We start from the raw sequence: 25,425 nt of genomic DNA on the forward strand, positions 1-25,425 counted from the left end.
AAATCCTGACAATTATCCATCATAATCAGTCATTAAAATTCTGAATATCCCAAAATAACATCGATGTAAGCAATTGTCCTCACTTTCAGTGCAATATTACACATACGGTTCATCAAAAACATTTACAATTCAAACAAATATATAACAGCATTAAAGAGAAAAGAGATATCCCACAAGACATCCAGAATGAGCTTGAAATCTTCAAGCTTCATTCATTTCCTAATGAATGAAGCTTGAAATCTTCAAGCTTCATTCATTTCCTAAATGATAAAGAACGAAAAAGGAATTAAACAGTAATACAAAAATGTATTTTATTAATCTCGCTAAAGAAAACAGCAGACCTGCGTAAAAACAACAGAATTTATGAAGTGAATTGTCACTGAAATGCAGAACGACTCTGCATTGCAATTATAGTCGATCCACATAGATGACCCCCCCCCTCCCTTGCATTCTGCAGTAACCTCATAAAACATTGAAATACTCACCCACCTTCTTGACCTTAGCAAAGCAGAAAATATGCAGCTTACGAATGCTCTGCCGCTATTTGTTACAAAGTAAATAGACCCTCTGCTCTTTACTCTTTGATCAAACAGTTAGTAAAAGAAATGATTGGAATGGCTGCTAATAACATAGTATCCTAACACCGAAAAATACCATTCTTTTCCTGTATCCGAAAATTATAGGAATAAAATACAGTAGAACATATTTTTTTATTCAGAAAGATGACTAATTAAACTTTAATGAAATAGTATTCGTTTAAAGTTATTAATATTTTAATTACAACACCAGTATTAATCTTCCTTAAGGAATATAGATGTATATTGAATTCGAAAATATCCCTACACTTAGAAGCGATGTCCTTTTTAGGACTTCCAGGGTAACAAATGGCAATGTTGTAGCCAATGAAGTTTTAACTGAGGCTCGGCTATTGCCGTTACCCAGCCATGACAACAGCTTTTTAGCTCAATGACACTCCATCCACACAGATTTTCTTCATTCAGATGACGGGATAAAGAGTCAAGGACTCAGTCCATCGCCCAGTTCTTTTAAGAATTTAAGAATTTATCCCTACACTGTCCTCTACAGATAACGGGGAAGATGAAAAATATTCTTGCTTCACCCCTTTAAGCCAGTCCTTATAAGGACTATACAGGACTACAAAAATGATAATGGAAGTGACAATTGTGTCATGATATTATAATCAGCTGCATTATTTTTTTATGTTAATATCTATAGATTTTATTCATTTATTTTGATGTAGTTTATCTTAATCTAAAATGAAACCTTATATCTGTAACTTTTTTTTCTAACTTAAATATTTATTCTCGGTCGTGTTATTAGTGAAAAAGAAAAAAACAGAAGTTAAATCGTATATGGATACTTGACGTGTTACCGATATCGCAAGAAACTTTTTTTTTTCATGCATATCAAGATATAAATTTGAAGTGTGGTGATTATTTGGCAGAAAATATACTTCGACGTAGTCACATTAAAGCAGCAACAGCAGACTTGATATATATATATATATCCTGCAGATCATTCTGGAGCTAGATGATGTCAATCCTAGATGTAAATTAGAGGAAAATTGTCTGAAATTAACTCTAATATTATGCTTTAGCGGAAGCAAGGAAAGAAACACCGTACAGAAGGAGGCTGTACCTATCTTCGCTCACGACAGAGCTGAGACGTAGTGAAATTACTTTTAATTATATGGCTAGCTATTTAGGAGCAATTACTGTTATGGCATGAAGGAGAAAAGAGATCTTGTTATAGCAAGAACGGGCAAAGAACACCGTTATTATGTGTCTGGACGTTTAATTAGTGTATACAAACAACAATTATTCGTGTTATGGTTCCCATTTATCATCTTCCATATCACAATCTCACACAAGGGTGTCATTAGAACATTTATCTTCTAATTACAACTCAGTGCACTCGAAGATATGTGAAGAATCTGAAGAACAGCTATTAGATAGATTGGATCGTATCTCAGGTGTGAAGGCACATAAAACTCCCAGTTTACTAATTTCACTTCTTATCGAAGTCTTAATATTCGTCAGATACAGTTTTAAATTATGGCTGTACGTGCCTAATTTCTTGTTAGGCTTAACCGAGCTACTTTCATATCGCTGATATTAGGCCTAACTTTTAATGAAGATTTTTTTTTTAATCCATAAATCATTATACAAAGTATACGTTATAAATGCTGATGAGTAAAGTAAACAAAGTTATTAAGGATCGACAAGAAATGTTAATCTACAGAATATGTTTCAAATTCCAGTCTCAATTTTGACTCTTGCACCATCTGATATGTCAGTTTGCGATTTAAAGAAAGTTGTTATACTTCTCATTTCTCAAAGATTGCTCAGTAATAGAAAAACTCACCAGACGAACTTTCCAAAACCATTTCAAAATTTAAATAACAGAACAGATATATCCACAGTAAAGATTTTTTTTTTGTTCCCACCCACGAAAGGTTATTAGTGAACCTATAGTACATTTTGTAGTTTGTGGACTAAGAATTTTTTATGGTCACTTTAGGCCTCCAATAAACGGGATACTGTTTCACACCGGGCGATGAAATTCATCTACCACCTAATGGGAGATAAACTGAGGTTGGGACAACATAGAAGAATATAAGCAACATTCTTCGAATCTGTAGACGTTTCTATGTAGCAACTTTGCATCATTCCAAATAATCTTGTGGTCAGTGTTATTAATTGCCTAGTAAGCCAGACTCGTGGCGTTTAATAATCAATTAGGTAAGACAGGCATTCTGAAATGTATTTCAAAGGTAACGGCAGGTTTATCCAAAATAGAATAAGTTGCAGTCACACGGAATTTGATAAACCTACGTTTATCAAATTCCGTGTGTGGTTACAATGGAAAAAATATAATCTTTAGTCGACAGTAAAAGTAGGATGATTTTATATCGGCCTATCTTTACTTTACACAAACGTTATGTACACCTCCAAATACACCATCATCGTATAAAAGCAAAATCAAACATTGAAATATCAATTTACGTTTTATCTTCGATCATTTTATCTTTTTATTTTCGACTGAATTCTCAACTCGAAACCTTATTTATATAATTGAAATACAGGAATAAATTACGAACAAGAATGGGTTTATAAACTCTTATTTAAAAAAAAGCAGAAATTCTCTTTCCGGAAGTTGTTTTGACAAATGATCCAAAAGAGCAAATTCATTGATGTATATTCATAGGATAAATTGCAATGGATCATGAAAAGACCTCACTCAGAGCATAATATATTGATATCAAGCACCGCTCAGAATAATGAGAATATGTCTTCATCACATCCTAGTTTCCTGCATCAACTCTGACTTTAACAGATGGCAGCGTTGTGCTCCGAGGCTTATCGCTAACAAGAGACTGATGAATGATATTAGCAGTATTCAAGAACTAAATAGCTCTGTTGTTAACCTCCCCCCTACGGAGATACACACTGCCAGGATACTGTGGACATTAATATTGCTAATGCGTTTATGAAAGATCTATTATGAAAGATCTTCAATTCATTCGGTAAATACTTATACCGCCATCTATTTATGAAATTTTAAACAGGATGTTAGTGGTTTATTTATGGCTTCATTTAACACAATATTGATAAAACATAGTTTGGTAAAAGTATCGTATTGGAAAACTTACCAATTTATGATTTATCAGGATGCTATATCAAAACTAATGGAAGACAAGCAAAGAGAATATGAAAAATAACTGGTATATTATGGCATTTATTATGTCAGTTAATTGCATACTATATTATATGAATAGTAATATAATCCCAGTTCATATTACCACTTTTATTGAAAATTAATAATACGTTTGTTGTTAGTTATATCGCTTTCCTCAGATGACCAACTCTTGTGCAAGCCATAAACTCGGAGATTATATAATTACATTCCCAAAACGCTAAATGAAATTCCACCCAGAATTGCAAGGATCATTGACATCTACCAATTAATAATAGCTGATTCTGTCAGAAATCAGATCCGACGTACAAGACGCAGAGAAGCAATTATATCCAATTCAAATAGATAAGCTTCTTTATAAGCACAGGGTAACTACGATAATGTATTTGCATTTTAGCAAGTAAACGTGATCACGTTTGCTTACTAACGTTGTTAGTAATACAACCATTAATTGTTACTAAAATATCATGTTATTCTATTATTATCTATGTTTATATTCAAGTGTTTATTAATAATAAAAAAAAAACACAACACAAACCAAGCCTAATGTATTATTAAACAACAGACAAATTATTTAAACATATCTGAATAATTGTATATTATATATAAAATGTATAAAAAATAGAGTTAATTTAATCTAAATTATAAAAGATACGCTGCATATGCAGTTTACACCTTTTCTTTAAAATAATAAAAGAAAAATATTTAATGTCGTTATCGGATGTGACGTCATATACAACCTAAAAGAAAGTTTTGGTTTACTGTTGTGTTACGTACAATGAGTTCGATGAAACAAACTTAAAAGGTTGAGAAGGATGCAGTGTGATATCCAACTGCTGTATACGACACTATTTTCAAAACGATGTCTTTGTGTCCTTGTGTGCAATTTATTGCCATTTTCGCCTTTTAAAATCGTTCTTTATAAACGTCGTTCACACTTCACTGACTTGTTCGTGGCTATTACTGAAGAAAGATAGCGAACTACTTCATGTTCTTTCGGACATGCCGTTTAAGGAATAAAAGGAGTGAAATAGAACGCTGAAAGTGTCTGTCTAAATAAAAGGAATGAAATCTAAAAATAAACCGAGTCTATCTTCCCAGACGAGAGTTTATTTATTTCTTTCATTCTCCACTTCCACTTTTATTGAATTCTGTATTGATGCGTTCCTAAGATATGTGAAGGTTCTTTTATTTAAGCAATTTTATTCATAGTACTCCTTTCTTGGAGGAAAGAGATATGGAGTGGAATGCAGCCATAATTGAGTTTATTTTCCAAAGAATAAAAAGTCAAGCCTTAATATTTTAAATACTTCTTAACTCACCAATGGTTGAAAAAAAAAACCACAGTATGTTTGTACCGCGAATTGGCAAACTTTTATGGAAAAGGACGGAGTCAAAAGTTAGAAACGAGAATTTTGTTGGAATTTATTTAATATTTTTAAGATGAATCCCACTCACGAAAAGTTCTAAACCAATTGAATATTTATGACAGCACTCTGACACTCCTTAATTATAATTTTTGATAATTCCTGATAATCTCTATCAGGAATGTATCATATTTTATATCAAATACCTCTACTGAAATATCTTTCTTTTATGTTATTCTGTCTCTTATCATTTCCCCAATCCCTTCTTCAATAAATATTTATCTACTTTTGAATTTTTCAGAGTATCTTCAGGCGATTTATTTTACTTGTTCCCAATTCCTGGCGCAAACTTACATTTTCTTAAGTTCGACTTCTTATTCTGTCTCTTGATTTTATAAGCCTAACTTATTGTATATTTGTCTTCAACTATTCAAAATCCTTCCGAATTAAAATATATTCTTCGCTGTATTGTTGAAACACGATACATCCGTATCGTGTCTTGCGTCTAATAAGTACAGCGAGCAAACTTCTCTTGGCGTTCATAATGATGCCATCAGTTCCAGTTACTGCTCTTGTAATCCTTTGTATCCCCAGCAAATCAGCGTCTTCATCCGTGATTGTTCTACCATATTTGTTTGTATTATTCCAGGTAAGTCTGCGCTAAAGCTTTGTACAATGAAAAAATGTCAGTATTTAAATTTTTTTCAGAGCATATAAAATTTAATATTTAACTTTATTATTACATCCATATTTTCCCCTCTTCATCAATGCCATCAAGTTCAGCATTCTTAAACTTTGTAAATCCAGGGAGTTATTCTAACCTGTTTCAATACCCTACATTTACAAATGTAACATTTCCTGCTAATTCAGAAGGAATGATTTCAAACATTTCAACTCTTGTTGTAGAAAAGTGTATGTCATATTTATCCTGCGCATGCGTGATCATAAATTTTTCTTTATTTTTTTTATTTTTTATTTTCCTTTTTTCTGTCGTCCCGGAACAACACTAGTCTTCATCAACAAAGAAAAAATCCATATTAAATTAAACTACTATTTTTATTACCTCCTTATGATTACAAAACTCAATTTTCCACTCACCTATCGTCGAATTATTCGTCTGAAAATTTTAGGAAGCTATCAAATAAGAAACAGATTTTATTATTGGCAATACTCTTGGAATGACTCCTCACCGTGCTCTGGAGTGTTGTGGTTATGACAGCTGAATAAGATGAATAACGCATCTTTTGATATGGTGGATCATAGGTGGTGATAAAGAACAGACCACCAACTGTGAGATATGCACCATCATTTATCTGAATCACTACTGCACACAGCTACAAGAGCTTCTTTTTTCTTTATTTATTTTTGCTTCTTCCTTTTCTTCGATAGCTGATGCCAAACTTCAGCCACGTAGGTGCAAACAATATTAAGAAGATGTAAGAACAGCATTCTATAAGGTTTTAAATGTTCTATGTCAAAGAAAGAAAGAAAGGAATTTGATATGATATAAAAAGAAAAGGACAGAGAAATAATATATGAATATATATATATATATATATATATATATATATATATATATATATATATATATATATATATATATATATATATATATATATATATACAATTATATATTGTATATATATATATATATATATATATATATAAATAATATATATATATATATATATATACAATATATATATATATATATATATATATATATTATTTATAACGTTTTTGTGTCAATTATGTATCGAATGTTTTGTCTGTAATTCTCAGTTTTTTGTAACTTCAATTTTTTATTACTGTGTTCTACCTTTTGTGAATATCTGAAGATGGCTATAAAATGCTGAAACTAGTTGTATCATTTTCATTAAAATATTTTATAAACTTGGTTATTTTAACTCCTAATCCCAAGTATGCAAACAATTAAGTTTGCACCTGAAACAAAGTTCAAGTCTAAAGATGGTGCAACATCAGGGCAACTCATTGTAAAGGTGGGTAAAGCTCTGATCACTATTCTTAGTATTTTCCCATAATGTAAAGCACATCTCACTAGAAGATGTATACTGCAATGCATTATGGGTGGGGTTACTACCCAACCTTTTTTGAGGTCTCATCAGTGAGTAGCTAGACCCTAAATACCAAGGTTCCTTATAGTCCTCATAAGGACTGGCTTAAAGGGACTAAGCAAGAAAATGCTTTTCATCTTCCCCGTTATCTGTAGAGGACAGTGTAGGGATAAGGTGTTATTGAGCTATTAAAGCTCTGATCATGGCAGGAGGGTAACAGCAATAGCCGAGCCTCGGTTTGAACTTCATTGGCTACAGCATTGCCTTCCATTACCCTCCAAGGGTATAATCCACTCCAAATTTTTCTAAATACCAAAGGTTATAGTAATACGGAGCTTTATCAACTTTACCTATAGAATTTGCAACAAGGTGTTTTTATTTTTAATAAAAATCTCTGGAGGAGACATAGGTGTAATAAATTTTTTAACTTGGGGTTATTTTAACTCCTAATCCCAAGTATGCAAACAATTAAGTTTCCATTTAGGGTCTAGCTACTCACTGAGGAGACCTCAAAAAAGGTTGAAACCGGTCTGGGTAGTGACCTCACCCATAATGCATTGCAGTATACATCTTCTAGTGAGATGTGCTTTACATTATGGGAAAATACTAAGAATAGTGATCGGAGCTTTACCCACCTTTACAATGAGTTGCCCTGGTGTCATCATCTTTAGACTTGAACTTTGCTTCAGGCGCAAACTTAATTGTTTGCATACTTGGGATTAGGAATTAAAATAACCAAGTTCATAAAATAACTTGGTTATCCTAATATACAATATCCCCAAATTAAAAAATTATATATATATATATATATTGATTTTTGAAAGAAAGAATGATGTAATGTATATTTGATATTCAGGTGAAACTGAGTATTCATCTGCATTTCTTTAAGTAAAACTGCGAAAAATATTCTTATACGCAAATAGATTGCTAAATAATACAGCCTGGCTGGAAATACTGCATCACAGCAAATAAAAAAATACCAGAAATATTGAGGAGGAGCTTTACGATTTTATATAATCTGGGGCTATAATGTTCTTTCTAAGTCGGTAGATGTAAGGAAAATCGACTAAACAGTGAATTTCATTCCAATATTATTCAAAAGAATAAATAGATTTAGAAGAAAATACAGTGTGCTATTTCACGTATCTTGATTTTTAGAGTTGTTTGTCACAGAATGGAAAGAGAAACTAGACTTCTTCAGTTCCTTCTAGAGGATCTTGTATCAGGAATAACACATTACGGATAGAAGAGGCACTGAATACTGAGCTTGTTAATTAACCGAAGAATCAAATTATCATGTACATTTCTATGTAGAAAGCAAAGCAAGCAAACAAACAATAGAATTTGAGTAATTGTATTGTATACAAATTTGATCATTTTTGCTGGTCACACATCACAACGTGTGATGTGTGACCAGCAAAAAAATACGTGGGATGTCTAAATATTCATGCATATTTAGACCATACGATAAGAGATCTTGTTTATTTTACTGATATTATTTAAAAAGTAAGGTTTGAATTGATGCCAATAATAAATACACTCAGTATCCAGAAGATTATGACCACCCAACCTCTTTATGGCCAGAAACAGACCAGATGGTGGCGACGTCCTGGTATGTGAATTGTTCTCATGGACATCACCGGATCTTCTCATTTCAAATGAGTGCACCTCGACCGATTGTTATCTGTGGATTGTTTTGGACCAGATATTGCCTTACGTGGGGACAATGTAGCCAGATGAATCTAGACTTCTATCACGACAACCCCGTGTCACGAGATTCTCAATGGGCAAGTTTCGAAGCGTGCAAGCATTTCGTGAGCTTCCTGACCGTTTGATTTTCCATTTGAATTCTATGGAGCATTTTTGCGGGATGTTGTGAAACGCAGCATCAGCCAATCGACGCCAGTGACTCGGTTGGTCACTGACGTCTGGAACATTATTCTATCTAGTAGGTTAAAAATACGTCAGGGCACTGTCCTTCCACTAGACCACGAAATATGTTCGGAATACTCCAGGGCACCTTCCATGATCTATTGGAGTAAATTCCAAGATGAATGCAAGTGGTTATCTTGTCTAAAGGAAGCTCAACATCCTACTAGGTAAGTAGTCATAATGTTTTGGCTTATGCGTTATTTGTGCAGGACATGAAGAATCAGTAATTCAAATGCATAAGTAAGCAAAAAAATAAAATATTGAATACTATCCATGATAATATCTGGTAATGTCCAGAAAATGGACACAGATGCAATGAGAATATTCATGAAAAAGTTTCTGAAGACCTAGAGGAAACTGTGTAGAAGGTTTTGGAGAAAACATCCTACAGAACTTTGTAGGCCAAAACCAGATGTAGCCCCTGTGACAAAGTTTTGCTGTTATTCTTTGCTTTTAGACGGAATCATTGAGATACAAGACATTTCTAGTTATGCTAAGAATTATTGTATAAATAACAGATATAATGCACACAGACTGAGTCCATTACATATCTGTAATTGTTTCTTAATGTATCCGGTTTTCAGTAGGAAAGAACACAAACTATACGAAGAAAATTCTGACCATATACATCCGAGATAGTACAGTTTGCCTGATAAAACCTACTAAATTAACTTTTTTTTGTGGAATTATATATTTAATCCAAGCAGAATATCTGTTATTTCGTAAACAATGTCAACTGTTTACGAAAAACAAATCTTACACTTTTTTTCCAAGTAAAATTTAAACAAATCACGTCCTTTTCCTAATCACCAATGCGATATTCTCTGAAAACAAAAGAATACTTCGAATGCTTACTTTGTGCTCATGTTATTCTGATGTCGTTGAAGGCGGGTGGTATCAGGTGTTTAAAGAGAAAAGCCATCTCGATCAACTGATTCGAGGTCGAATTCCAGGTGTAGCTTAGCTAAATGATAATGATGATGAGAGTCGAGTGACATAAAAGGAACAATTATTTTAACTTCATGTCATAAGACACGCTGTTAACTAGCTATTTTCCTCTTCTTTTACTCATTAACTCTTTAACTGCAAAATACCAGTAATTTGGAAACAAATAGGTCAGGACAATCGATTTACGTCTTGAGCGACTATCTTCAAATGATGATGAAACATAAGAAAAGAAAACCTTACATTAAAGAAAAACTGTTTGCGAAAAAAAGCCTGATAGAATGTTCAATAATTGATAAACGTAAACTTCACACCTCGTATATTAAATTCAGAATGACATAGAATAATTAAATGCTGTCCATTAAGTTAATAGAAACACTGTAAAGTATTTGGCTGTTAAGATATTCCAAAGAAAATTTAATTTTCATGGAAGTCTCATGGATTCTTTTTGTTCAATTAATTACTTTAACCATTCTGGTGGCTGACATTGTCGTATAAAAGTGGTCGGAAGCACTATTGTTATCTTAAATATTATTAATTTCCTGTATTTACCAAATTAGTATATACCAAAAATCATATAAAATATTATTTCAAGTAAAATGTAATATAAAATTGAATAAATATTATTAAATAATTACAGAACTTCAGATTAATTCCAATTTAATGAAAATACCATTTTAAACTTTTATTAAATGATTATACTATTTTGAATATTTACATAAAATATTATAATACTTTTTAAATGCCAATATTGAGCGAAATATACTATAAATGACCACTAACTAAATCGATGCCCGAATCATGCAGTTAATCAGAGAAAAGAACAAAGCTCGGAAAAGTTATCATAACATACGGACCCCCACAAGATTGAAATTTTCTGAACAAAATTACTAACCAAGTCAGATAAGCTCTTAAAAACGATAGGAACTAGAAATGAGAAAAGGCACTCAAATCACTCAATTCTACAGATCATTAAATATGGAAATTCATCAAAGTTCTACGGTCAACCGTAAAGCACTTTCCCAATGTAAAGCGATCAGAGGTTCTTATACACAGATGCTGAGAAAGCTGAGGATCTGGTCAACAATCTCGAGGAGCAGTGCATTCCAGTATATGAAAACAAACTTCAAATTTATCTACAAGATTCCTCAGTATGTTTGACGCACTTTAAGCCACTACACCAACCTGGAAGCTATTCGTCCCACTATCGTAGTTGAAATCCCTAGTGTTACTAAATGTCTGAAAAACAGGACAGGAAAGCACCAAGTCCGGATGAAATCACAAACAAATTCATTAAACTTCTTCGCTCAAAGCCGTAATGCACCTGGTCAAGATCAAGATAATTTCAGTATTTTCCTCCACCTTAGAAAATTGCAGACATTATCTCGATACATAAACCAGGAATAGTTCCACAATTCCCTCAAAATTATAGGCCATCATTCTCCTACAGAACTCAGGGAAAAACTGCAGAAAGAATTATCCTAACTTAAGAATTATCCTACAAGAAGAAAGAGATAAAGGAAATATCATTTCTAATGAACAATTCGGATTTCGTCTCAATCACAGCAAACTCGGCGACTTGTTGAATGTATCACTCCAGGATACAATTGGAAATCTGCACGCTTTGGACGATGCAAAGGCTTTTGGTAAAATCTGGCATCAAGGACTCCTGTGCAAGCTTATAAAAGCTTCCCACTCAACATGATGCAATTAATCAAATCATATCTCATTGATAGGAAATATAAATTAAAAGCAATGGCATGAAATCCACTCAGCATAGAATTTCAGCTGGAGTACTCTAAGGCTCCATACTGGCCCACTCTTGTTCTCTATCTATATGGCAGACATCCGTCAAAATCCTACGACCATCATAGACTTATATGCAAATGATACAGCAATGATAACAAGATCTCCGCGCTCACTCGGCAACCAGAAGACTCCAAGATAGTATCACCACCTTAGAAAATTGATTTATCGAATGGAGACTTGAGAAGTAAACACCCAATAAAAGTTCAGCCATTGTATTCACTACAAAGCTTCCAGCATTCCCTGAAGGAGACATACAGATGTTGAATACTAAAATCCTATGGCACACATGAACAAATTATCTCGACATCTATTTGGACAGTGGTCGACATTTCACTAATCACGTTAAACTCGCCTGTACGAATGCAAAGCAATCGAGCAATTATATCCTATGATCAACCGACGTATTACACTAATAGCAAGAAATAAACTGCAGACTTATAAACAAATGATCCATACAGCAAAATCTAACATCCAAAGATTACAAAGGGTGCAAGATAAGTGTCTCCGTACGATATTAGATAGTTCAACAGATGCACCGAGATACAAATACCGCACGTATCTCTTCCTGTCTCCAGTCAATAGCAGTCAAGCACTTAGACGCCATCACACACACTCAAACTCAGCAAACAAGTCACAGATAGACACAATTGGCACAATATATGCTCTGTTGTACTTCCTGCTCTAGTTGGAATAGAGTTCGATTTTTTTAGGTATATTTCATCCACATAAGGTTGGAATTCGAAAATTAGCAATGAAAATATGCGCAGATTACACAAATGGCAAAATTCAATATGAGCTACGTTTTTCAGGATTGATTAATATGTAAAATAAAATTATGAAAATTTGTAACAAAAATTATGAAATTTATTATAATTTATGACTCGTAAACTCATATATCGATTCTGCTGTTAAAGAACATTATGGTAAGAAAGAAGCAGCGTTTGTGATGCAAATTATTTATGTACCCAAGTTATTTCATGTCGTATTTCTGCGCTCTTTAAATGTTCTGTAGGATTCAAATGCGCCGGGGTCCACTGCATGCTTCGATGCTGTTCTTTCACGTCATGTGTTTACAATGATTGCTTTGCGAAATGGCCAACACGTTATTGCATTGGAAGGAGTAAGGACCAATATCATAAAACTGTCAGGATGCAGTAGAGGCAGACTTGTTCAGAAAGCAACTCTCCATGCAGTCGTTGTTTTTAACCTCAGTTGGGTGGGCAGCAGTTCCGAGAATGCAGATTTCTACGTGTAGTTGAAATAATTGTGGGATTTTATTTTGGAGTTGCTTGTATACCCTAGCACAGATTTTCAAAGCTTCTGAGTACTGTAAGCAGTACCAGCCAATAAGAACAGTATCGACTCCTATTGGTCAGAACTAGATACCTACTTGAACTTTTTTGTGGATTTTTTTCTTATAACATTATTTATTAAGTTGCTAAAATTTTATTAAGTTTAATTATTTAACAATTTGAAGAAAGATCAAAAACCAACTAATACTAATAAATAAGCAGTTTTTGGAAATTTATAAAAAAATAGATAATACACCTTTCTAATTTTAGTATAGCTTGAGTATTATTTTTGGCCTACCCCTGAAGAGTAATGGATGACTGGATTAATACCCTTGGAGGGTAATGGATGGCAATGCTGTAGCCAGTGAAGTTCTAACTGAGGCTCAGCTATTGCTGTTACTCTCTTGCCTTGATCAGAGCTTTAATAGCTCAATAACACCTTATTCCTACACTGTCTTCTACAGATAACAGGGAAGATGACAAGCATTCTTGCTTCACCCCTTTAAGCTAGTCCTTATAAGGACTGTAAGGAGAGTAATGGATGGCAATGCTGTAGCCAATAAAGTTCCAACTGAGTCTCGGCCATTGCTAATGTATTAATTTGGTCTAGCTATTCACTGATGAAGCCACAAAAAAGGCTGAAACCGGTGGGGGCTATTATGAGGTCGCTCTCTTAAGGTTTTTGCCTTAAGGGAGCAATTTGAGTCTCCGAGGAAAGTGTTTTCCGGCCCGGACCGGTGAGCGGCTTTGTCGGTGAATGCTTTTCTTCGGAATATGAGCGGTTCTGCTCGGTGGTGTTGGTAGGTGGAAGGCCATCACTGAATGGAGCCAACGCTGAGACGGACGGTCGTTCGCCTACTATTGAGTGGTCTAGGGATCGTCCGAATTTTTAGAGCTGGCTTTACTTACACATAAGGTTCGGCCATTGCTAATATGAGTATACGTGCTCTTAAGATTTTTGCCTTAAGGGAGCAATTTGAGTCTCCGGGGAAAGTGTTCTCCTGCACGGCCCGGTGAGGGGCTTTGTCCGTGAATGCTTTTATTCGGAATTTGAGCGGTTCTGCTCGGTGGTGGTGGTGGTAGTAGGTGGAAGGCCATCACTGAGTAGAGCGAGCCACCGCTGAGGTGGACGGTCTTTCGCCCACGATTGAGTGGCCTAGGGATCGTCCGAATTTTTTGAGACGGCTTTACCTTTAGATAAGGTTCGGCCATTGCAGTGACCCTCCTGAGATCAGAGCTTTAATAGCTCAATAACACCTTATCCCTACACTGTCCTATACAGATAACTGGGAAGATGCTTAAAGGGGCGAAGCATTCTTGCTTCGCCCCTCTAAGCCGGTCCTTATAAGGACTTTTGACGCGGGGAAAGCAGTGAGGGCTAGTACTTTTTAGGACTTCCTGAGTGACAATGCTGTAGCCAATGAAGTTTTAACTGAGGCTCGACTATTGCCGTTATCCAGCCATGACTAGAGCTTTTAGCTCATTAATATCTCATCCACACAGATTTTCTTCATTCGGATGACGGGATAAAGATTCAAGGACTCAGTCCATCTCCCAGTTCTTTTAAGAACTTTTCACGCGGAGATTAGAAGCCTAAAGTCCTTTTTAGGACTTACACGGTAACAAATGGCAATGCTGTAGCCAATGAAGGTTTAACTGCGGCTCAGCTATTGCTGTTGCTCAGCCATGACTCGAGCTTTTAGCTCAATAACATCCCATCCACACAGATGTTCTTCATTCAGATAACGTGATAAAGAGTCAAGGATCAGTCCATCTCCCAGTTGTTTTAGGAACTTTTGACGCGGAGTTAATTCGATTCATTCGTCGTACGATATGATATTCTTTTTAGTGTGGTGTTTATTCAATTCCTTTGTCACATCTTTGGATCTTGGTTGTTTTAGATGTCAGTAATTTTCCGATTTTTCTTAATTCAAGAGTTGTGATTATCGAAAACGCTCATCATGTGTAGTATTATTTGCGTATACTTCTTTCTGCCTATGTAAGGTGAGTCAATATTATTCCTTGATTTTCCGATTTATTATTAGCGTATACGGGTCAGGAATGAGCGATCTGAGATATTAAAAGGAGTCGGACTTTGACCAAGCTCTTGCCCAATTCCGATAGCTAGCTGAATTAACTGAGGCCAGATTACTTGGGTGGGTACATGCTTAACTAATAGAAGACCAAACCATTGAATTTAGTCTTGAAGATATCCCAAACACTATCGCAGTTTACATTTATATATATATCTGACCCGCCCACACACATTACGCACGAAAGAGCACAAGACCAATAGCATATCCGTGTCGTGCATTGGCAAGAGAGTTAAAAGATAAAAGGAGGAATCTGTTCACATTTTTGAAAAGATGAAGGAGATTGTATTCTTTGTGGAAGACAGAGTTAGGGATGCTGTTCTAAAGAACACAGACGAATGGAAGAAAGCGGATGCAAAGAAAGTGGAAGTGGTTCAAAGAGTTGGAAGCATCTGTATAAATGAGTACTGGTTAGTAGCAGCTCTTGTTTTTATGATTTTGAAGGAATGGTAGCGACTAATTCAGCAGAGAACTACTGAATTGGCCGCTACCATTCCTCCAGCATTGCTATAGCATAGCATTGCTGGATATATCTTCGGAATATAATCGCGTAATCTTAGAGAGGATTTCGGTACACCAGCCCAAATTTATGTCGGGTGATTTGTATTTGTATAGAGTTATCAGCTGTAGAAGTGTGAAGTAGTGTCTTGAGCGGAAAAGTACACCATGGATTTTTGTTGCTGTAGAAGCTACGGATGATGATGTTTTTGCCAGGAAAGGTTGGAGATACAAGTCAGTTCAGAAAGGGAAATCTGATGTTGTTTAGATCCCTGGGCATTAACGAAAGTAAGGGGAGGTGATGGATGCGAGATCTTTCTTGAGAGAAAAATCGGACAGGACTGAGTTTTGGTGGCTTTGAAGGCTACTTGGTTGTCTTACCCCATTGAAATATAGCTAAGAGATATGAGTTCAGATTCCTGTTGGTGGATCTTGAGGATTGTAACAATTGAGCTCTAAAAAGCTTGTCAAATAAAAGGGAGAAATAGAGTGCACTGTCCTTGGCAAAGCTATGGATCCACTCTCATCCACTCTTTACCTCTTACAAGACTTAGAGATGGGTGAGAGTACAGCATCCCGAGGCACTCCTGTACTAGTGGGAAAATCTGAGAAGAGGAAACCATCCACCATGACTCGTAGTGAGCGACCAGTGAGAAAGCGATTCGTTTACACACACACAGAGAGAGAGAGAGAGAGAGAGAGAGAGAGAGAGAGAGAGAGAGAGAGAGAGAGAGAGAGAGAGAGAGAGAGAGAGAGAGAGAGAGAGAGAGAGAAAAGAGAAGGCAGACTTTAGAATGGCACATTTGGCTAAGTAGGCCCCTGTGCCAAACCCGATCAAATTTTGAAATGTTGAGAGCTACCACACGAATTTCTCCTAATTTTTCCATGGCTTGAGTCCAGAGGTGGGTGGTGAACATGGGAAGATAGGCTGTGGATCAAAAGTGGCAGAATCTATATTGCTGGTAACTGATTAGTTGGTGTCTCTGCCCTCAACTAAGACTTCTCGAGTTGAGGGATCAAACTATAAACTTTTTCATAAAATAAGAACATAGAAAAAAGGAAGGTAATAATAATCACAACACAACTCCGATGGATGCTAAAATTAATGCTAATTCAGGATTAAAAGTTACTACTATTTATGTCTGTGAAAAAAAAGAATTGGACCGCAGTTGCATCTGCTATTAAATTCCTTAAAATCGAGTTTTTAAAATCCATAAATACATATGAAGGTGTACGAATTACCTACTGCAGTTATTTTACTTGATTGTTTGATGACAACAGCATCCCTTGATGACAATAGCGAAGGTGTGGATCTTCGCTCTTAAAAGTGAGAAAAACATTAAAGCTGTGCTTCGAAGAGTCACTGAATGAATGTAAACCCAGCGGAGGGATTCTTGCAAAACTTCAATGCCGGCTTCAACCCAAGGTTAGCCATATGCATAAGACGAACGAAACACCGTTGCCTCTGATTTTGATTGAAATTAAGAAGGATCAATTTCACCTTTACGACTTTCAAGACGTTTGTAACTTAGTTATCGAAAAACAGTTCTCAAGGTGCAAAAAACCCCAGTGCCACCACTTCCTACAATATTTTAGAATTACACAAGCAACTAAAGAATTTGCGGAGGCTTTGGCTTCGAAGGAAACAGTACGTCCCGACAATCAAGAATTCAGTAAAACGAACATCGCCGCCTTAGTGAAAGCGACCTTATGGTAAATGCTGATAAAATTCAGTATTACCTTTTACTGCTGTTATTCTGATGCACAATCCATTCTACGCTGTCTGATGACCAATTTCTATAAAAGGTCCTCTTCACTACAGATCATCAGTTGGAACGGATTAGGAAGAAAACTGCTTGCATACAAGGATTTTCCGTACAGTATCACGCTAGTATTATCCTCATCCTCTTGCTTACCAACTTACCAAATAGAGTTTTGTTAGAAGAGGCAAGTATTAGGCATAGGCCAAACAGTACTAGTCCCAAAAGACCTGAATGCTAAGCATTACGGTATTCACCACAACCGAATTCACCGCCGGAAGGAATACAGCAGTCATTGGTCCACTCGAAGCCCGACACGAATGTAACATACAATGATCAAATATGTGCAATAAATATTCTCATCTGGGATCAACCCTGTCATATTCCATCTGGGCAGAGAGCACACTATCATTTCGGATTACTGGAATCAACTTCCTGTTACTCAAGAATCTCTTGGTCCAGTCCTGATCATAAGCTCAGAAAATGCAGTAACTAACTGCTCTGTCTCCTGACAGTCTTCCAACTGTTCCATCATCTGTTACCCCCCCCCACTGCTGTTACCCCCACAGGAACACATTCTCACCGTCTTCCAGAAGAAATTAAACATCTCATCCGTGAAAAAAAAAGCGCCACTACTACCATAAACTATGGTGCCAGTCAATCAACAATAATTCAATACACCCGAAAAACCATTCCTATTCACTATGCGTTAAAGACTTTCAGAACCGACAATGGAAAACGAAGCTCCACATCATTTTCCGCAAAAAATATGGTTCTTCATGTTCACAAAAATGAAACGTTCATGGTAACATCTGACCAGTCTTTCCGGCAGAACGAAAATGAATTACAAAATTTATAAAAAAAATATTTTGATTTCCATAGAGGATATTGTACGACATAACAGGTTTACAGAGTCGTTGAATACATCAGTGCAGGGTTTGACTGGCGACAACACTCAGGCATATTTATTTATTTAAATTGCGAAAATCTTTGACAAACGTTCGCACTATGGCCTACTATACAAACTATTCAAAACCAATTTCCCGCCAGTTCTCATGAAATCGGATTTCAACAGCTGCAAATAAAAAGATAAAATGAATGAAACACGGTGATTACAGAGAAGAGATGGAAACTACTTCTGGTAGTTTCCATCTTAATGGCTGACATGTCTCGCGTGCATTCAACTATCACTACTCTCTATGCTGATGACACAGCGATAACAATTAGATCAATAATACGCAGGCTAGTTATTAAAAAAACCAATTCGCTTTCCTTGACTTAGAAGATTTAGTCATGAAATCGAATCGATATCAATACGGAAAAAAAAAGTAATTCTCTTCATTAAAAGACGTGTAACCATGGAATTGTAATACACATGTTTCGAACCCCCACCCCTCAACTTCCTAGCAATCTACAGCTAAATGGAAATTCATCTAGATAAGGGCTTGGACTTCAAAGCACGCACACACACACACACACACACACACACACACACACACACACACACACACACACACACACACACACACACACACACACACACACACACAGCTTCTGCCTACACAAAAAAAAAAAAAAATATATATATATATATATATATATATACAGGGTGTTCGGGATAAATTTGACATATTTATAATTAATTATATTTTTCCGTAAGTTACATGTATTAACACACACTTCTCTTCATTTAAAAGTTTGTACCCTTCTTCATTCATATACAAGATGTCAGAAAGGATGGATAGCTGGAACCCACCTGAATCATGGAAGAGAATAACTTGTATCATGATGATTCGTGCCCGCCATCAAAATAAGGATATTACGACTGCTGCCCAATGCTCCCTGAATACAGTAAAAACAATCAGGCATGAACTAGAGACTTGCAATGGTGACTACGAGGATGTAGCAAGAAGAAAGATCCCTAGCAGACGATCTGATTGCGTTCGTACAGCAGAATTCCTCGCAAATCTGCAGGAACAGGTGTTGAAGAACCCTGACATTGGAATTCGGGCTTTGTTCGTGGAGTTGCTAACTGTAGTCAAGCCCTGGATAACAAGGGTAGCCAATGGTAGGCCGTATGTATGGCAGCAGGATTCGGCCCCTTGCCACACCTCTGGGAAAAGTCAAAAATGGTTGTCTGAAAATTTCTACGACTTCACCAGTCCAAATGTTTGGCCTCCAAACTCCCCAGACCTTAACCCCATGGATTATTTTGTATGGGGCGCAGTTGAAAAAGACACCAATCGCACTTCCAGTAATACAAAAGCCCAGTTAATGGATAAAATTAAAACAGTTTTTGCGGCCCTTCCCAGGGAGACTGTAGCATCAGCTTGTTCGAGGTTCCGAAGCAGAATTGAAGCTGTGATCGATGCTAATGGTGGTTATTTTGAGTAAATCTTGTTGATAGTATTGTAATTAACTCTGCCTGTAATTTTTTTTGTCAATTCATTAAATTTAATAGATACAAAGAAGATTTTCTTTTTCCTTACGAAACTGTCAAATTTATCCCGAACACCCTGTATATGCCATTTAACGTTACAAATAGCCAACAGCTAGTTTCCTAGCCATGCATATCTCCAAGATATATAATTGTACATAAAACCTCCTCATAAAATTTTTCGCAACTGCCGTTATTATCAGCTAATCCGTGAAGCAGTCCTCAAGATATCCTGAAATATAAAAGACTTAAATTAATCCTCGTAGATCCAGTGCCATGAGCAGACCAAGTGTCCACTAACTCACCCCCCCACCCTCATTACCACCACCAGTGTAGATAAAATGACAAAGAGTGTAGAACTCGATCCATTACCCACAATGGTCAATGACCAACGTTTGCTGACTGTTCATCGTGGTTCTGATCCCGTAAAGTATTTTTTATTTATATTACTGTTTCATGTTTATGATTGTAACGATAATTCTAAAAAAATGCATTTTATTCTCCAAAGGTGAAGAATAAAAGGGTGAGAAGACCAGTCTCCACACTCCAATCATTTATTGATAGTGAGTTCAAGCTATCGATGAATGAAAGCTTTTCAGGGGAGAGAGAGAGAGAGAGAATGGTAGGCAACTGTTGTCATCTCGTAGGAATAAATTCTAACACTAATATTATTAATAGTGTGATTTCAGGGGTCGCTTATTTGATATGTGAGTATAGAAACCCGAGTTTCCGATGAAATTCTACTTGCTCATTCCGAAGTCGACTAATTGGGAATGGCTTCGGGAAAAAGTTTCTCTACTTGCAATTTAATCTATAACAGCTTCGTTTAGGCGGGTAATGAAAAGCATTACCCGTGTAATACTGTGAAAATAGCGTTTGATTCAATAAATATAAATACAATAATTTAAATTAAATCACACCATTTACATAATTTAGTATAATAATTATTTATTATGTAATTTCTTTATTACTAGATCTTTTAGTGGTAATAATACTTTATAACATAATTTATCGAAAAACTATATAGTTACAGAATAATTTCTAGTAATGATATACCTACTTAAGAATGATATTTTCCCAAAGATAATCTCATTGGACTGATGTTTGGTCAGAGCAACACAAAGACAAATAATTTTAGTCTCGGATAGCTGTGTGGAATGAGAAAAAAGCCAGTCATTGGTTATCATACAAACAAAGTAAATAATCTTTGGAACAAAAGACAAGTCTTACTGTCTGGCTACACATGATAACAGTCCTTTTAATACTCCCTTTTAATACACATCGCTATGCAAGCGTTTGAAACCAAATCCAAAGGAATAGGGGATTAACCAATAACTGTTACAGAAACTATTAGAAGAATAGAAAATGCAAATAGATTCTTCTACTCAAAAAATTGTCTCATGCTTCACTTTATAGACTTACAATGAGAAGCTCTCATGCTCCTCTAACTACACTACTCTAATATTGTACAACTAGAAAAAGGAACTTAATATATGTCTACATTTTAACAGCCTACTTCTCTGTTTCATATAAAATTGATTTTACAACTGCAGTGCCGAATGGCATATCTGCTGCAACTAGGCAGGCTGTGGGTTTGACTCTTAGCCGGAGCATGGATGTTTCGTGAATGTCTTTAGGTGTTAGCTGAATTTCATCTCCAGATGGAAGTTCAACACCTACATTATTGGAGTCTGGATAAAAAAAAGTGGCTTGAAAAATTTCATGTTTGGTTTCTAGAGTAGTTTTTGGATTATTTAACTCAGTCCACTTAAGGTATTAATATTAATGTACTATAAGTGGGATTCATATAAAAAAAACAACAACTACATAACAGTTATACCGAGAGAGTTCTATCAATGCAGTTAACTGCTTCTGTTAATTTTGATTTCAGAGTAACTAACTATACGTTGAAGTTCCCAATGATAGGAAATCGATATATTTATTTCGAAGAATAGACATATAAGAGTGGATACTGTTTAAGACAAAGGCATAGAGTGAGTCATGTTAATCGTATCATGTGTGTGTGTGTGTGTGTGTGTGTGTGTGTGTGTGTGTGTGTGTGTGTGTGTGTGTGTGTGTGTGTGTGTGTGTGTGTTTTGAGCCACAAAAACTTTGAACTCTGTTAACAATGTATACTATTTTATTAACAAAGTTCTTTGTCCACAATGCTCATGGATGAACCATTTAATTGAGGAAACACAAAAAAGCACAAGAGACACCAAAAGAGCCCAAGTCAGCTTCTCCACTGGTTGTTAATGATTCAGATGCCATTCTGAATTGTTGATATACTAATTAAAAGCAGGAGCATTGAACGTTGATAATGTGTGAGTAGCATATTAACAGCATTCGAATTACTTTGTGCAAGAAACGGATATTGTGTCCTGTTTCCTAAAACTACTATAAAAGCAAATTACCCATTTATTTTTTTGTTAGCGTTTGCACACTCACAAGAATGTGAGGAATGCACTATTATGGTGAATGTTCACTAATGTACATTTATTTACGCATTCTCGCGAAACACGAGCCCATGCAGCTAATTATCATATAACGAACGTTTCCTACTTAGAAAACGATGAGAATAAATTATGTATTCAATTAAAAACTGTGAATACATGATTGTTCTTGTTTTGTTTTTTTTTGCTGGAAATTCTTAATGCGTCGGTGCATTAAAATTAATTGATAATTTCAGAATGGAACTGCAAACAGAACATATTTGCATCTGTCTGTCTTTCTTGTATCAAACACAAATTATCGGTTCCTACACAGCTTAATGCAAAAAAAAAAAAAAAAAAAAAAAAATTAAAATAAAATAGCGTGGACTTTCAGAGAAGTTAGGCCCGATATTAATTATCAAACTGTTTCGTCACCATAGTGTAGTTCATGACTATTTATGTATATAAAAGAAAATGAAAAAAAAAAACATTTGTAAAATTATTCTCTGTAAACACTTACCGAGCCAGTTAAAGGCTAAATTAAAAAATCATAATTAAACAATCTTAAGACCTTCCATAATTTATGAACTCTGAGTACATGCATTTTTGATTTTTTTTTTTTTTTTTTTGTTGTTGTTGGAAGAAACTTGCCAAGCATGAAAAAAATTCTAAGATGATTTTAAACAAAACAGAGAGAGAGAGAGAGGGAATTAAAATTGAATGTAATCTTTCATATTTAATATAACATTCAACATGAAAGATTAGAGAGAAAGACGCTAGAATTGAATTTGAAACAGTTATTATTTTAACAAAAATATCCTTATCCTTATAAGGACTGGCGTAAAGGGGCGAAGCAAGAATGCTTTTCATATTCCCCGTTATCTATAGAGGACAGTGTAGGGATAAGGTGTTATTGAGCAATTAAAGCTGTGATCATGGCAGGAGGGTAACAGCAATAGTCAAGCCTCAGTTAGAACTTCATTGGCTACAGCATTGCCATCCATTGCCCTCCAAGGGGATTGGATTGAATGAATCAATCACCGAATCTCACGGTCGATTGATTCAGCCCCACACGAATATCCTTCAACACATGGTAATAAAATTACCATGTGTTGAAGGATATTCGTTTCCTAAAAATACATCTGTATTTTTAGGAAAACAGTGGTTCTATAATGTTTATAGAACCACTTGTGAACCATTCTGTTGTAAAGTTCTCGAAATTTTGAAGCATCTTAGATTAATCTCAACTGAGGACGCTGCTGTCAATTCTTATATACTAATGCAGGTGAGTTTGGAACTGAGCTGCGAATAAATTAAGTAATTACTGTAATTACTGCATATAACAGATTTAGAGGACTTTTCTAAACGTAAGAAATGATTTATTAAAATAAAGTTATAGATTTCAATAATTTCGAAGTCCCCAGGTGGGTAGCTTGCCAAATGTTCCTCTCAATGGTCTAAATGTATATTGAAGTTATTAAAATGTCAATTCGACGAACTGTGACTTTGGCATGATTTTGATTATTTGGAATGACAGTTGAAACAATTTAAGTCTACGTGTATTAGATGCTTCGTGAATTATGGCTGATTATTCGCAAATGCAAATAAACAAAAAAATACATATAGATAATTGTCATCCTTTAGGGATTCGAACCCACGTTTTTCTACTTGAAGGGTAGATGTCGCAACTTCCTTGTGACAGAGCTATGGAGGAGCGATAGGGTCCACACCAGTGAAATCCATAATCATTAATAACGCGAATTTTTCAAATAGTGTAAACATTGATCTTCAAGAATACTCCATTATTATCGTTATGGTAATTCGATGATGCCTTCACCGTCTTCCTTCTTGGAATATATTAAATACGCTCTAACTGGGAGTAAAATTTTCAGATATAATCTGGGGAACCATAACCATAATTCAAAACAACTCAAATTAGCTCATATTTAGATAAGATTACAAACTGGGTATTTTTCTCTAAATATTTGAAGAGTTCCCGTTTATTCCGTCTGCAGTTTTTTGCTGGACCGAAACTGTATAAAGAGAACAAAAAAAAAAACTAGATAATGCAGAAAGAAGATAAGAAAGTGAAAGAAAGTGGAAAAGTGTTATAAGGCAATGAAAAAAGCAAAAGGAAAAGGAAATAAATCGAGACAAATATCTATTTATGTATAAATAGACTACAATTACTGCATAAATAAATATCTATTATGTATTAATATATATCATCATTGTTCAGTTTTATTTTCTTTTGCTTATCAGCATGCGTAATGTAGGCAATTCCCTTAAAGTGCATCTCCTGGTAGGATTTAGTCTACTATGCGCTGCTATTCTTACGTAAAAAGTTTCGTGTTCATTTTTCACCTACGCCTGACTTCCTGTGTACTATCTTAAATTACGTTACACGTTGGATTAAACAGTTTTCGGTTTTTGGAAGAGATGGTTGTTTACCAAGTGGCCTGAAAAGCAAATCTCTTAAAAAAAAGTAAGAAAAAAAAGTCTCCGAAAACATGAAAATGTGGTATAGGGAGCATCCCTTGGTTAATGGGCAATGAATTTTACATAAGATGTTGCAGGAAGGCTTAGAGGGAAAACGTGGTTTTGCATAATCAATAACGACATGGATTTGAGCGAGGAAAACTAATTGTTTTCTCGGCAGCTCGTAGCAGTTAAGAACGAAAGGTTTAGTGAGCACAGCCTAAGGAGAACGTCTTTAAGTTCTAGTATCATACCCAAGACAACATACAACACTCAGAGATGCATTAGCATTACAACAGGACAACACTGCGCAAGAAAACACACTTAGATGTTCTATGAAGTTTACACAGAAATTGAGAGTTAAGTCAGAAAGAACACGGGACGATATAATGACTTGAAATAAGCATTTCAGGAGCACGTTCTGAAAATACCATGAAAAGACACACGACTGGATCACACCAGCATCATTTGTACGCTGAGGATCATAAAAATTGATTCCGTTTTTTTTTTTTTTTGTCGAAGAGCTTCTCGGCATTAGCGGATAAGTGAGTTTGTTTGTAGTACAACACTTTTTAGAGTTTATCCTTATG

The 25,425-nt window shown here is 35.3% G+C and overlaps 1 protein-coding gene across 1 annotated transcript in view; it reads right to left on the reverse strand.

Annotated features, from left to right (window-relative positions):
* The window catches only part of LOC150093783 (salivary peroxidase/catechol oxidase-like), a 199,873-nt gene that overhangs the window by 82,020 nt on the left and 92,428 nt on the right, over positions 1–25,425 (reverse strand). The window contains exon 2 of the mRNA XM_090412512.1: positions 21,442–21,616. Coding sequence (XP_090268638.1) covers positions 21,442–21,616 — 175 coding nt within the window. The remainder of the gene's footprint in view (positions 1–21,441; positions 21,617–25,425) is intronic.

This window comes from Typopeltis vanoorti, chromosome 23 (genome assembly GCF_054136105.1).
Source record: "Typopeltis vanoorti isolate ZY-2024b chromosome 23, IOZ_Tvanoo_1.0, whole genome shotgun sequence".
In the NCBI taxonomy this organism is placed as follows: domain Eukaryota; kingdom Metazoa; phylum Arthropoda; class Arachnida; order Uropygi; family Thelyphonidae; genus Typopeltis; species Typopeltis vanoorti.